This window comes from Symphodus melops (assembly GCF_947650265.1).
Source record: "Symphodus melops genome assembly, chromosome: 6".
Classification (NCBI taxonomy): domain Eukaryota; kingdom Metazoa; phylum Chordata; class Actinopteri; order Labriformes; family Labridae; genus Symphodus; species Symphodus melops.
The window spans coordinates 26,575,920-26,591,340 of NC_136696.1; the positions used below are offsets into that span (position 1 = coordinate 26,575,920).

Genomic DNA, 15,421 nt, shown 5'->3' on the forward strand with positions numbered 1-15,421 from the left:
TCAGTTCAGACAAAAGACGAGCGAGCGAGCGGGACGTCTGGTCAGTTTCAAAAACTGCAGGAAAGTTCAGACAGAGAGACGAGACGTGTTGAAAGTGTATCTCTGTGAGGACCGTGCTGCTGCTTCAACCCAACACGTAGACGACCAGTTCACATGTTTTGAACAGTGCGGTGAGGATGAAAAGATTTAAAAACCTCCTGAAGAAGATTTCAACAAAATCATCCTGATCTGCTTTTTTGTTTTTTTTCACTTTCTATGCAAAATCAACTTTTAACCCTTTAAATGACTGTTTGTATCACTATCCTTGTGCGTGCATGTTGCACAGCCATCATGAGAAGTGAGATTGTCTTTAGTACCTGCACTCAGTCTGCCATCACCCCCCCCCCCCCTCCCTCGCCTCCTTCTCTGGAAACAGGAAAAGTAGTCCCTCTTGTTTTAAGGCTGTGTTGTTCTTCTCTCAGGTTTCATGTTAACGTTACCTGTGCATACTCGTCACATGGTCATAAAAAGTCGACATGCAGACTTTTACATTTTAGACTCTAACAAGCGGAACCCGAGTTAGGAGTGAGCTGATTGTTTTGCTCCGGTTTCTCTGAACTTCTTGAAGGGGGGGGGGGGGGGTCAGGAGTTCTGTGTAGATAAAAAAAAAGAAAGGGAGACATGGCACACATACATGCACACAGAGTCACACACACACACACACACACACACACACACACACACACAGAGGCTATTTCAGTGAGCTTTGGCAGCCGCAGGCCAGCTGGAAGCAACGTAAGCGTAAGGTGATACTCAACAATGCCACTGACTGGCCAGGCCTCTCGTCTGTACACCAGCTATAATGACATTAACATGGCCAAGGCCAGTGCAGAGCCAGGACACACACACACACACACACACACACACACACACATAAAGCAGCCAAGGATCACTTTCAGCTCTTGGGGGAAACGTCTATGTTTTGTATGCCTGAAATGAACGCCACGGGACAAAAATACACAAACACAGAGCGAGATAATCACAAACACACACACACACACACACACACACACTCAGATGTCATCACACGTCTCCGCTGTGAGAGGAATCAGCACGGGCAATAAATAGATCAACATTCAATATTTCACCGAGATACCGTTTGCAGCAGTTGTCTCGTTCTCTCTGAACAAGAATGTGCTGCGTTAGTACAATGTCACAGAACAAAAAAAAGAAGGGCCCGGGCAGAGGCTCAAAGAGTGCGAGGGGAAGATGTGAGTAACGAATGTATTCTGCAAACAGAAAAACAACACACAACTCCAAGGTAAAGAGAGAGAGAGAGAGAGAGCTGCTCTCGCTGCCTCCCGAGGTGGAGCGGCTGAGTCACACTCGCAGCATCCAGCAAGTTCCATCCATGAATTGTTTAAGACAGAGCGAAGCCTTTTGAGCGCTTCTGAAGAAAAAAAAAATAAATCACACACACACACACACACGTAAAAAACTTCTCCTTCTGAAGAGAAAAAAAAAATGAAAGCAGAGAGAAAGAGTCTTTGAGCTGCAGTTGTTAGGTAACGAATAACAAACTGACAACAAACACCGAGGCCTGCTGTCGTCCTCCAACCGGAAACAATTACTCCTGAGACTTTCCAAATGAGCTTTTTATTAGGAGGCATGGAGCTATAAACCAAATTACTGCGTTGCTTTGGTTTTGTTCGTATAAAGTTGGAAAATATAGAGCTGGAGAAGCACAAAGAGCTCTCCCTGTAACACGCTCACCTTCATATGTCAGACTTCTCTGTGTGCAAAAAAAAAAAAAAAAGCTCCGAAATCTATCTGGTTTATTTCTACCAGACCTGTGGCAGACAACTCACATTACATTTTAATTAACAATTTATTAGTTTAGGCTGTTGTGTAATTTATATTTATGAGTTTCTCAGTGTTTACGAGTATAATGACTTATAAAAAAACTCCACTTGGGACTTTAGATGAGCACAGCAAAGATATATTTTTGCCAGATTTTTGGGATGTTTTCCTCCTGAAGATGCAGCGCAAACAAGTCCGCACATTTCAAAAACAGCCGATCCTTGGAGTGCACCAATCATGACCTACTTGGGGGGTTGGTGGGGGTTCAAAGTCTCCACCCCTGAAATATTCATGAGCTCCTTTCCTCCTACTTCCTCCTCATCCTCTCCAGCAGCGTGGGATCAATTGGGCAGGAGAGGCGGCCTAATCACGCTCTGTTTCACTGACTGGCTGATCACACTGATTGAAGATGTTTTGGAAATATGGATTTCCCTCTGGATACGAGATCCGGGTACAAAGGCTCTGTGTCCTCCAGCCCAGGGGGGGGGAGGGATCAGCAGGGGAGGGGGGGGGTCTACCCAGAGAAGGACCCTTTAATTGGGCTGAAACCCCGAGGCCTGGAACCCCCCTCCAGGGCAAGTGGAGAGCTGGACTCCATTATACACACACACACACACACACACACACATTAATGTTAACACCACTTCTCTGACTGTATCCCAGTCCAGGCCTGCACACACACACACACGCCAAAACAATCACTTGTCATTGGCCCAGCTGCTCGCTCTTCAAAGCCTGCGTGGGCTTCTGGGTGGCCGTGCGGACGAGAGGAGAGAGCTGCAGGCCGGCGCCAAACAACAGCGAATATCATCGCACCAGTTCAGCCCAAAGTGAACTCACTCCACGTGAAAGTACGGGAGAGTGTGTGTGTGTGTGTGTGTGTGTGTGTGTGTGTCTGACTGAATAGATCCTCTTCTTCCTCACCACATCCTTCTGCATGCTCGTCTTGTTGTTTGCATGTTTAGAAGGCGTTAAAGGAGTTTCTACATCTCTCACAGAACGTCAACTATGAATACTGATCGTGACTAACAGGTGCCCTTTGCTTTCATCGAGGTCTCACAGAGTGTAACCTCATCACAGTGTCGAGTCCTTTCATCCTGAATAATAAAGTTTTTGTTTTTTTTATGCGTAACAAAATTATCTGTAAAGAAAAAAAAAAAGTCATTACAGCTGACAAAAGTGGACTGAAAAAAAAAAAAAGTAGAGGAAGAAAACGCCACGTTGCACCTCATGTAGAAGCACAGCTGATGTGTGTCACATGTCACATGCAGTGTGCGGTTTGTGCGCGCTCGTCTCGGTGCGTTTCAGTGCATGCTGACCGTTTACCGTTTCAATCACAACTCTTCCTTCACATGAGAGAAAATGCCTCTGAAAAGTGCATCCATGTGATTCTTATCAGCGAGACATGCCTGTGTGTGTCCTCTGATGTGCGGCTACATGTGATCCGTCTCTGACCTTGTTGCCGTTGTTGAGGCTCATGCTGCTCAGTGCCGACAGTTTGGCCTCCAAACTCTGGTGTCCCGACTGCTGCTGCTGCTGCTGGTGGTGGAGCTGCTCCCTCTGGATCTGCTCCCTCATGCTCCTCGCCTCCTGGATGGCCTTCATCACGGCGTCCTGATCCCCGAACAGCGCCGTGGAGTTGAGGCTGGACAGGATGTCTGCGAGCAGGAGAGAGGAGAGGAAACACTTTGATTGGCAGTCGGGTTGTGGAGGCTTCTCCTTTCAGGATGCAAACAAACATTTGAGAGCTGCGTGTGATCTCAGCTGACTGATGATTGGCTGTGAGCGCCCTCAGACTCCTGCCTGATGGATGTGTGTCACACTCCTCTGAACACGCTTTACATCTTTACATCAAAATGCTTTCGTCTCTTCTTTAGTTTGTAGGACAGAATCTATTTGTCTTTTTTCTTCCATTGACACATTTAAAGTAACGACTGAGTTACATAACGTCCCTCTCATCGACTCCTCTTCTGCTGTTTTAAACAAAACCCTTGTTAAAAATATACATAAAGTTATACCATTGTTTTTGCTTTTTTCTTATAGTATACATGATATCATTTTTAATTACTAAATGTTTTTAATTAAATCTAAAAAAAAAAATACAAAAAGAAAGGTTATTGTACACTCGAATGGCCCTGCAGTACATGCAGCATATTGTTTGTTCATTTGGAGAGTTAAGAAAAGTTTCCACTTTTTACTTGACGGCCACTTTGACCTTTTCTGTGTTTGTTTTTTTAGAATAAAAAGAAGAAAAAATGTGTTCTTGACTTTTACACGTAAAGGCAGAAAAGTGACGACACGAGGTTAAACTCAGCTCATTTTTTCCTCCCCATGTTTTATTGATCAGTGGTCGTTTGGATTGTTATCGTGCGTCACTTTCCTCGACTGAAGGAACAGTCTTTTGTTTTTATTCGTCTTGTTCTTACGTTGTGGTCATTTCACTCAGCTCTTTTCTCCTGTGCTGTTGTTTGTGTGTTGAAGGAGGCCGAAGTCACCTGACACAGCGGACATCAAATGAAAACAGACGTTTTCTGCGTCGGCAACACGTACAAAAGGAGAAGTGAAAAGTCTTCAGAACTGAACCATGAGCAGTAACCAGTCCACATGTTTCATTTGTTGCTGGTTTTATGATAACTGAACATTTTGAATCTGATGCTTCTTACTATCCTGTGAAGACCAAACACAGCTGTATGTAAAAGGGTTTTTTTTCTCCACAGTTTGGTATCAAAGCTTCAAGCTGCCAAAGTTGTTTTGCAGTCCACTTGTACCCAAACATGACAAAACCTCCTCCCACTTGTTTACACGCTGTGCTTCACACTTCTGAGGCCCGATGCACACTTGAAGAATGAGAGAGAGAGAGAAAAAAATAAATAAATAAAAGGATGCAAAAGTTTCCATCGCCCTCGTCGGTTTAATTAGCAGACGGGTAGGAAGCCCTGTACGCCTGGGTGGCCGTTAACATGGGCAAAAAATAACTTAGCAGGGAACACAGCGACGCGTCCTCAAAGCCACTCCAGAGGAGCTAGTGAAATTGTTTTCTTGGGGGGGATATAATGAGAGGCTTCAGATTGGCCTTAATAACAGATAGCAGAGGTAGGGGCATAAAAGGTCTAACGCGGGCAGACAATGATGTGAGGAAGCTCTTAAAAACCAAATAACGTGTGCTGGGTTTCACTGCTTCCGCTGCCGGGGTTTTCATTGGGGCTAAATACAGGGCTTTGGACTCCTGTAAAACACACACACACACACACACACACACAGGTCTGCTGGTGGGGTTGAGGTGTCTGCAGTCAGGCGCATGCGACGCCGCGCGGGTTTGTCTGTGTGTGGCAGCGAAGGAAGGAGCGAGGGAGGGAGGTGTTTGGGTGGGTGATGGTTCTGTTTTTCCGGTGGAGGAGGAGGAGGAGGAGGAGGAGGAGGAGGAGGAGGAAGGCACGGCTGCATGTTGATGTACAGTACATAAGTGAACAATACACCGGTGTATAGGAGTGTTTGGTCGTATAAGAGAGAGAGAGAACATGGACATGGTAACGTGCGTCATACTTTTCCCTCATCGTTTGCTTCTGGCATGCTAAAGCAGCATTTTAAACCAAGTGATTGTTATTGAGCATGTCAGTGAAGAACATGCTCATTTAGTACAGTGCTAATCCATTCTCTTCCCCCAACGCTGAAGGAAATGTTAAAGGCTGTGTGTCGTCATGTTTCCAGCTTTCCTCAGGGACCTTGTTGTGTTTCCACTTGTGCGTACACGCATCTAAAAAAAGTCCCCGGGTTTTATTTTAACCCCAAACAGCTCCCTGCTCTGGGGTTACATGTTTCTTAAGTACCGTAACTTTGGGGCCTCGTCGGGCACATCGTGGGATTCTGGTCAGTTTTAACACAACCTCTTGTTGTGTAGTTAACCTTGCGTTTCTATTCCTGATTCTCTTTAAAGAACAACATTTAGTTTGACTTCTGGATCTGGATCCTTCTTGTCCCTTGAAATGAGTCTTCAGTTCTAAAAGGTCCCGGGTGCTTTGGGTGGAAACGAGGGCTTACGTGTCTGTGACCTACCCAGGGAGGTGTTCCTGCCCATGCCGGAGATGGGGCTCGGGATGCGGCCCTTGCCCATGCCTGAAGGACTGGTCTTGTTTCCGGAGAACAGGCCGTGTGTTGGGGACGTCGGGGAGCGGAGAGAGTCGGCCGTCTTGGGTCTGGCTGAGAGGTTCAGTGGCTGTGTGGATCCCTCCTCCTGTTAGACAGTCAGAACAGTGTTTAATGGACCTGTGTTAACATGGATCACTTGCACACTTATATTTCTCCGTTTTTCATCGGCAGGTAACCTGAGTCCTAAAAAAACATTTCTACACCAGCACGTCTGTTTTTAAATGTCAGACTTCCAGAGAAGCTTTAGGGAGTGAATATCGTGATGCAGACGGGAATAAAATGAAACTATCTCAGTGTTTTTAGTGATCAGGAGTGGACGAGGGGTCACGCTCCTCTAAGAGGGCAGCCCGGGTTCAAAAGGAGCCCTTCTTTCCTACATGTCGTTACCTCTCTCTCTCTCTCTCTCTCTCTCTCTCCCTCTCTCTCTCTCCCTCTCTCTCTCTCTCTCTCTTTCTCCCCCTCTCTCTCTCTCTCTCCCTCCCTCTCTTTCTCCCTCTCTCTCTCCCTCCCTCCCTCTCTCTCTCTCCCCCTCTCTCTCTCTCTCTGTCCCTCTCTCTCACGCTCTCTCTCTCCCTCTCTCCCTCCCTCTCTCTCTCTTTCTCCCTCTCTCTCACACTCTCTCTCTCCCTCTCTCTCTCTCTCTCTCTCTCTCTCTCTCCCTCTCTCTCTCCCTCTCTCTCTCTCCCCCTCTCTCTCTCTCTCTCTGTCCCTCTCAACACTATGAACTGTCCTATCTCTCTAATAGAGGCAAAATCAAATATAAATATTGGTACTGAATTATATGTGTGCGATGTAAACCGTGTGGGTGGGTGCAGAGGACTTCTACTTTTGTTTCCATGAAACAGGTATCAACATAGTTTGAGTTTAACACTCTTGAATCTGTGACGATGCGTCTTCATTGGAAGTGAACACAGTCAGATTTAAATGACGTCCAATGTTTTTCGTTCTTTCACTGACTGATCGGTCGACACGACGACCTTTATCATAAACTCAATTCAAGGCGAGTCACGTTTGTTTATAGAGCAAAGCGTTCAGAGAAAACACAACTTTAAATTAGCAACATGCAAACACTTCCCTTCTCCTCGTGAGGTTTCTCACGTGTTGCTGCAGGATCTAAAAACCTGCACGTCATTTCCACATTCACTTCTTAATGAGCCTTGAATTCTGCACCTTATATTTTATGGGGCCTTGCAGAGAATCGGTCACGTCGTTACGATGATAGCTCCTGCACGTGGAGTCGCTTGATGAACATACGGAGGAGTTAAAACGAGTTTAGGATGTGCAGGGGAAACGGGGGCTCAGGCTGCGGGTGGCATGCCCAAGCAGGGCCGGGTAGTCTGGGGGTACGCGGTGGTCCGGGGGGGGTTTTGGATGCTGCAGCACTACTGTTAAGAGTGCGGTGAGCTCTGACGCCGGTCTATTGTGACGCCTGCTGCAGCTGTGCCTGACACACACACACACACACACACACACACACACACACACACACACACACACACACACACACACACATGGCTTCCATTACTGCCTCGTCGTGGAGTAAAGATGAGGCGTGCGCTCTCTCCAGTGAAGGGGTCTGGGCTCCTGCCAAACAGCAGCCAGCGCCAGTGTCAGTTTGTGTGTGTGTGTGTGTGTGTGTGTGTGTGTGTGTGTTTTTGTGACTTTTAAATAAGCTGTTTCTAATCGACTCTTCGCCGTCAAGCACAGATCGTTGTTTCACCAAATTTCCAGCCTCTCACTTTTACTCCGCTGAGCATCATCATTACTATCCTTGTGTTTTCCTTTCATAAATAAACTCAACTCCCCCTCCTTGTCTTCTTATGTCTGTTTGTGTTTTTACCATAGAGACGCACGTTCATACACTTCCACCTGATTCCTTGAATTGTGTCCGCCTCTTTCTTAAAGTCCAATCAGCCACGAACCTCAGAGTCATCAAGATTTACAGCTCTGGACTCGCCTTAATATGAGTGACAGGACTGGACGCCCGCTTCTCGCTCTTCAGGGCCGACGGAGAGAGCGGCCCGGAGGAGTTGGGAGCCTGTGGGAGGGGAGTCATCTTGGCTCCCGGTGAGATCTGCATGCTTGCCAGCTGGGCGGCATACAGCTGCTGCAGGGAGAGAAGAAAGCAGCAAAAAAACGACAAGCTATTAACAGCGCTCGCCAGCAGCTAGTCAGTGGCTTTCCTCTCTTCTTTTCCTCCCCACACACACACACACACACACACACACACACACACACACACACACACACACCCTTAATCCTGTTGTTTGCTTTATTTTTCGGGCCGTATCCTCCCCCTGGTCCTGCTCGCAACTTCTGAAGTTTGATGGGTGTGTTTTTTGTGCCAAATATTGTGGGGGGGAAAAAATGTGCACGCACCCGAACACAAACCTTTATTTGATAGAGACAGGAGTGTCCCGAACAAATGGGAAATTTGTTCCAGCTTAACTTATTTTTATTTTTTTTTCCAATTATCAACAATCCATCTCTGACACTTATTCTTTCAGCAGATGCTCGGAGCAGCTTGTGGATCAATTTGGATCGTGGAAAAAATCCAGACAATGGTCAAAGACACTTTAATATGCTTTGAGGTTCAATATTGACGATCTATAAAAACCTGATATTCATGACACGGTTCTGCAAATTAAGACTTTTTAGACAATGCTTGGCTCTGTAGTGTTGATGCTGGTTTCTTTTCATTTAAAAAAAAAAAAAAAAGAAAGGACCAGAACAAAAGTGAAGCCTGATGGAGGGAAAGAAGCTGCCGTTCGTTGAGTGTCCACTTGTTTTTACAGCAGAATAAACCATTTCTTATTGGTGCACAGTACAGAGCTTACACTGTTTTTATCTTCAGAGTTACTCGCACATTTGCATAATTTAATCAATCAATAATTAAAGGCATGTCAGAGTTACTTCATTGAAATGCTTTTATTTCTGATTTAATCGTGTGTATTTCTTTTTTTCTTCTTATCGAGCTTTATTGCTTTTCCTTTTTTAGCTTTTCATCTTTTAATTGTTACATATTCTTACATATCTTCATGCATGTCGCTGGTTTCCTGCGATGCTCTTTCGGGTTCTTTTTGTCTGAACTTCGTTGCTGTTTTTTTTTAGGTTTTGTGAACGTTACTTTTTGGGTTCTTGTTCATGTTTGCTTCTGCGTGCACGTCAAAGCGTTTGATCCTGTAGCTGCCTTGTTATCATTGTCAGGAACACACAGAAGAACAGTTATGATAGTAGGAGCAATATTTAAAGTTCTTATTCAAAAGAAACAAACAAACAGAACGAACCGACGGGGCCAAACGGGATGTTTGTAATAACTTCAACATTTCTGACGTTTCATTCCTTCGGCTGTTTCTTCTTCTCTTTTTCTTTGTATGTACAGGATATATATTTATATCTATCCAAAGTTAGGTTGAGATTTCATGTGTTGGCTTCAGACACCAGAGGATGATCCGACAGTCCCTGCTCATACAGTCTGTGGGAAGTACACAAAGTGGCTGTTTTTTTTCTGAAGGCATTCCAAGCTGAGCTGCGATGATCGTCGGCAAAGGAATAAATTAAAACTAGCAGAGCAAACAATATGTTATGAGTTTCAAAAACACTTGAGACCAATCTTGTCATATTTGGTTTGTCCTTGCTTTAAGAGTGGGCAATTGAGTTTTTTCACCGACTTCAATCCCAAAGACAATGGTGGCTAATCATGTGTAAGTAGGGTTAGTCATACTGCAATTACATCTCAGGCATGAGTCAATTTAAAAACACTTGAAAATAGAGAAAAAAATAATAGAACACTTCAAAAAAGCCTTGGAAAGTATCAGCCGTCTGCCTTCAGCGTTGGACGAAAAACATTAAATGTAGCAGAGAGAAAAGAAAAACAGTGCGGATTTTCCGTCCAACGAAAATCAAAGAGTCAAATACTCGGCCCACAGTCCAGGGTCTTCTAAATCAAAGCTCGCTGGCCAGACAAACCGCTGCCTGTAACCACTGTCAACCCCTGTCTAAATGCATCGGAGTGTGAGTGCCGGAGTATCAAAGAGCCTGTCCTCAGGAAAACCACCCAGACGTGGCTGGCCTTCACTTAGGCTCCCTCCTCTCTCTCTCTCTCTCTCTTTCTCTCTCTCTCTCTCTCTCTTGCTTTCCTCTCGTTCCTCTCACCTCATCTATACTCTCCCCTCTCCTTCCATGTCTCTGTCTTCGTTTTGTCCTCCTCCCTTTTGATCTCTCTGACTCTCTCTCTCTTTCTTTAGTTTCCTTCCAAAATAACTCGACATATCATCCCCACCTTCTCGATCTCTGCGTGTGTCTCTCTCTCTCTCTCTCTCTGTTTTTACTCTCTGCTCCCTCGGCCTAAATGGCCCCCAGTGTTGTGAGATCTGATTTCCCTGTAGTCAAAACTGCAAAGCCTACTGGGAGCAGAGATCCAAAAGCAAAGAGAAAGAGAGAGAGAGAGAGAGAGAGAGAGAGAGAGAGGGGGATGCAGAGTGTTGCCCTTCAGACACACGAGACCACCGTCGCTTTGCCGCCGAAGCTCCAGGCTCAGCGGTTGGGGCCATGGAGAGAAATTGGCTGGCCCTCTTTCCACTTCTCTCGGAGCGATATTAAACACAAACAGAAGGGGCCTCGCCGCTGAAACAAAGCCCTGATGTCACGCCGCTTATTTTCCTTGGAAGGCACCGTGAGTGCTCGGGCCAACCCCTGGTGATATGAGATCCCCGTAAGAATGTGCGCTGAATGGCTGCTGGTGAGGCCTCTCGCGTCAATCAAGCCGACCGCAGACTTACTCCTGGTGATGCCTGATATTCTTACAGCACTGAGGGGAGCAGACACATGAGTCTTTGAGGTAAAACACACAGTTAGGGTCTCACACCCGCGGCCTGCCTGTGCGCAAACCCACCATCTGCTATTGTGCTGTTAGCAGCGATTCCATCAGCGGAAAAAAAAGAGAAACGTTGAACAAACAAAAGGCCGAGAACGAGAGCTTTTACCTGATTTTCTTCAAGACACTCGGAGATTGATTGGCGGCTGGGGAGGCCAATGTGCAGCGTAAACAACACCAACTACAGTCCGTGCCATTCAGTCGACCCCCCGAGGGAAAACAATGCCGCAATTTCCGAAATTACAAATTGACAAAAGGGAGCCGTGGACGATCTGACAGTGCTCGTGATCTTAAGTGCTAACTGGACGAAAACCAAACGATTAGCCCGTCATTTTTTTTCCCCTCCTCCTCCTCCTCCTCCTGAGCTTCATCATCAGCAGATTTTTTTTTAAAGCCTTGGTATAATCGTTGGAACCACATATTCATTTAACGTCTCTAAAAAAGGATCATGACTTGAACGTGTGCTCGCGCCGCCTGCTGACCAGGCCTGTCCCATTAGGACTGAGTGGCTGATCCGTCTCGCCGGCCTCTTTTTAGTGTCGAGCTGCTATCGATCTCACGAGTGCACAAAACAAATGAGCTTCTGTGTTTTTCAGCAGGTTTCACGGCGGAGGATGAAGTGTACAGTATGGACTGCCACAGCGAGGCACCGAGGTTAAATAATACACCGGGAGGCAAAGCTGTGCCCAAAACACTGAATAAGATCCACAGAGAGAGAACAGCCACATAAAGACAACCATTATCTCACTTCCAGTTTTCTTTCACTGAACAGATGCTTCTTTTTTTTAACAGTGGAGACATCTGATTGCCTTCACATCATTGTCCTCGTTTTAAGACAAAGGAATCCATTCTGGCCTGATTACTGTATGTTGGCAACGGGGGGGGGGGGGGGGGGGGAGAAGTTATTTCTCCGGGGGGCCAAAGTTTAGTTTCTAACGCTTGGTCTCCGTGCCTCAGACACACTTACAGAGACACACAGAGAGAATCTGTCTTATGATTTCAAGAAGAATGCCGGCCGAGCAACTGTGTTTCCCTCACATTAGCCGTGACAAAGGGGGGCTTTCTTCAGGAGGAATCCACTGTTTGTGAAGGGGTCCCAAAACAATGGGGGTTGATCAGGTTCCCACGCTGATAGCGCTGCGTCAGTGCCGTCGGTCAGAGCTAAACCCAAATATATCTGACATCCTGCCGCTGATTTGATGGGTTTATTCAATTGATTAAGACAGAAGTGCACTCACATGACGCTTCTGATAACTCCTTTTAACTTTCTCAACTTTTACTGTCTCTGCTCAAGTTTATTTTTTCCAAAGCGAGTGAGGTTATGCTATCTCCGTTTGCCAGATTACGCCTGCTTGACCATCAGCGCCAGCCAGCTGTCTGCATGCATGCTACAGGCAGAAACATCTGGGAGAGTCTGGCTGCAACATCTGTCCATCCAGCAGCAGCAACACAGATCTGGCTCTTGAGAGGACGGGATGCCAGCTGGTGTGTACTCGACGACAACACGCGGCGGAGGAGAAAAGCAGCTTGAAGAACTAACATGGTGTGCTTCAGTGTTAACACTGATTTTTTTTTTTTTTTTTTTTTTTATCGGCTCATGGACAGTTTGGCCATTTTGCAAAGAAGCGTCGCTGACACTAAAACACTTAAAAACAGACAAGAACGTCTGAACTGTAGTAACCCCGCTGACTCACACTTATCTGCTAAACAAGCAGCAATGTGCAACACACTGTATGCTTTATTTAAGATGATTGAAGACCCATTAATGCATGCGACTGCATACATTTGCCTCATGCTATAATGCACACACGGTAAGCTTGTCTGATACACTCGTGTTTCTAATAGCTGCCACGCTTCATTCTGGCTCATTTCATACATCACCAACGTGACAAAAAACAAACAGCTCGGAGTCAAAGGGTCAAAAGGCTGCAGACAGTTTTCATGCATAATGAAAAAGAAAGCCACGTGTCGGCTCACAAAGAGTGAGCTGAAGTTTGTCTGCAAAGCTCCGGGTTAATAAACACAAACCACTCACATGAATTGTGAAGAAGAAGAAAAAAAAAAAAGGATTTTCTATACATTCGTTGTCCCCTCGCCTCTCAAAGGCAGAGCCTATGGGGAAAAAGCAGAGCCAGAGCTGAGAAAGAGAGAGAGAGCCACTGTGGCACTACAGCGTAACCGCCATGGCTACATGCAGGCCAGAGGGCTTAAGATAGTGCGGGACGAAGAGCCGTGAAATGTCTCCGTTCATCTCATCAGTTCAGTTTTATTAAGCGCTCGTGTCAAAGTCACATGCAGGGTTTCCTGCAGGAAAAGACCCCTGCTTACCCCAGGAGAAACACACCAAACACCAGCACACACACACACACACAACTTCTCCTCAATGAGCTAGGCTTGCAGAGTGCAATGCATCACACTTCATCTTCATCCTCATCATCATCACAGTATGCAAGCGGGTGTCGGAAAACTTCAAACATGCACAGAGCAAAGCAAAAGAAGAAGACAGCATGGCAAAGTGTCTACCACATAGAAAAGTCTCTATAGCTTCTCTGTGACACACAAGCTGCAACATGTATGTTAGCGTCCACACGGTTCATGATGCAGGGCTGAAGGCTGAGAGCACTGAGCAGGTGTTTCTATTATCATCCATGTCCTGTGTTTGTTTCGCACAGTAGCACAAAGAGAGCTACAGTCTGAGATGAAGATATATAACCAAACAAAATAAACTCATAAATCTCATCGTGATTGCTTTTGGCGTACGCATTGTTGTCAAAACAATGTCCAAACATGTGCTGAAAGCCAGCGCCTCCGTCTCACAAAACAAAAATTCCTCAGATAATCGCTCTTTTTTCCCCCTCTCTCATAAAAACTTCCACCGCGCCGCCGCCGCCGCCTCTCTGTCTTCCTCCCCTCTCCCGGGCTCCTGCTCGAATTTGAGACAACGGCGTGATGAGACGCTTCCTCTCTCATTCAGGTTCCTCTCCTCCTCTCATTCTCCGCGTCTCAGGCAGTGTTCCAGTGTGAATGAGTTTAGCGTCTCCGACATCATTCATCCTCTTACCTCTCTCGCACAAGAGGGGAGAGAGAGAGAGAGAGAGGTAAGAGACTCTTTTGATCATTTCAAAGAGCCAGGAGTGGAGACGGGGCTGCGCCGCCGTTCGGCTCCCCTCCGCGCCCGCGCGCCACTTTGCAAAGTCAATAGCTGCTAATGAGGGCCTCGATCAGTAAAACCACAATGCAAATTGAATAAAGCGAGATAAGGATTCTTGCAACATCCCAAAAGCCATGCTACGCTAATGACTGGCATGATGAAGCAACATTGTTTGCAGTGAAAACGCTGTTTTTTTTCGGGCTTTTGTTGCGTGCGCTGATAGTAGGTAGAGCAGGAGGGGCAACCGGGGTCGTGTTGTGAAATCCCAAACGAGCAGTGATTTCATTTTCTGTTTTTTTTTTTGGTTTCTTTCTTCTTCTTTTTTTTGTTTCAATGCAAATATACTCTATGATAACCATTATGGGTATAAGTGCTATTCTCAAACCACAGGTGTCAAGCAGTAATAAAAGACTTGATGAATATGCCCGGGCCAGGTGTTGTGCTGGTGGGGGAGGAATTCCTCTGTGATTCATCATAACAGCTTTTGTGTGACACAGCTGACAGGCAGCCGATGAGCAGGTTAGCTTGTTAGCGACGAGCTACAGAGCTGCATCTTCATCCAACGTGTCGTGCTGTTTTATTAAACAGAGTTAACTCCACTTAAAGTCCATACAGGAAGTGAGTCTGTGATCTGAGCCTACTTCCTGTGTGTGCTGGCCCGCCTCCAGCTCCCATTAGTGTTTCCCGCTCTTTTCTTACAGAAGTTTTCATGAGTATTTTGGTTCATTTATGTATATGCATTTATCTATCTTTAATATGGACTGTATAAAACATTGACGTAGATTCAGGTTTTTTTGTCTACAGTTCTTAACAGATCTTATCTACCGAGAACGTCTAAAACAAACTCTTTATAAACGGTCGATGGGACGTAGTCCTAGAAACCAAATGTTTCGAAAAAAAATGTTTTCCATCATCAAAAGTTGCAGACAAACTGCACAAGTTGTAAAAAAAAAAAAAAACATTGAAAATGTTTGTAAAAGTGGACTGAGCTGAAAAGCAAACGCTGCACTCCTCCATGACGTCCTGATTGGCTAACGAAACAAAACGTTGCTAACGTGATTTCACAGCTTAAACACCTTGTGCACAATTCTGTATTTAAGTTTGATCCACGTTGACAGCGTTTATCTTTAGTTGATCTGGTTTTCGTTAGCTCTGCTCCTTCTTCTTTTTTTCTTTTTTTTTTTCACTCATTAGTTTGTGAAGACGCTCGCTGCTGGACGGTGATGGTCGCCCAATAATAGAAACAACGGCCTTGAACATTTCCTGCTGTGTTCAAACATTTGCCTGACTCCACACGGAAACGTTTCATAAAGTTGGGTTTTTAAAAAAAATCAGCTGTTTGTGTTCACCGTGGAATCTTCTGAACATTATCAGGAGTTTTTTTTTTCTTTTTTTCGTTCGTGTGAAAA

General features: G+C 45.7%; 1 protein-coding gene across 3 annotated transcripts in view; it reads right to left on the reverse strand.

The window, feature by feature from the left end:
- The window catches only part of LOC306825013 (transcription factor SOX-6-like), a 116,819-nt gene that overhangs the window by 14,420 nt on the left and 86,978 nt on the right, over window positions 1-15,421 (reverse strand). For all 3 annotated transcript variants that reach the window (XM_079345488.1, XM_079345486.1, XM_079345487.1), the window contains exons 10-12: window positions 7,943-8,092; window positions 5,893-6,070; window positions 3,295-3,497 (exon numbers count right to left, since the gene is read on the reverse strand). In XM_079345488.1, coding sequence (XP_079201614.1) covers window positions 3,295-3,497; window positions 5,893-6,070; window positions 7,943-8,092 — 531 coding nt within the window. The remainder of the gene's footprint in view (window positions 1-3,294; window positions 3,498-5,892; window positions 6,071-7,942; window positions 8,093-15,421) is intronic.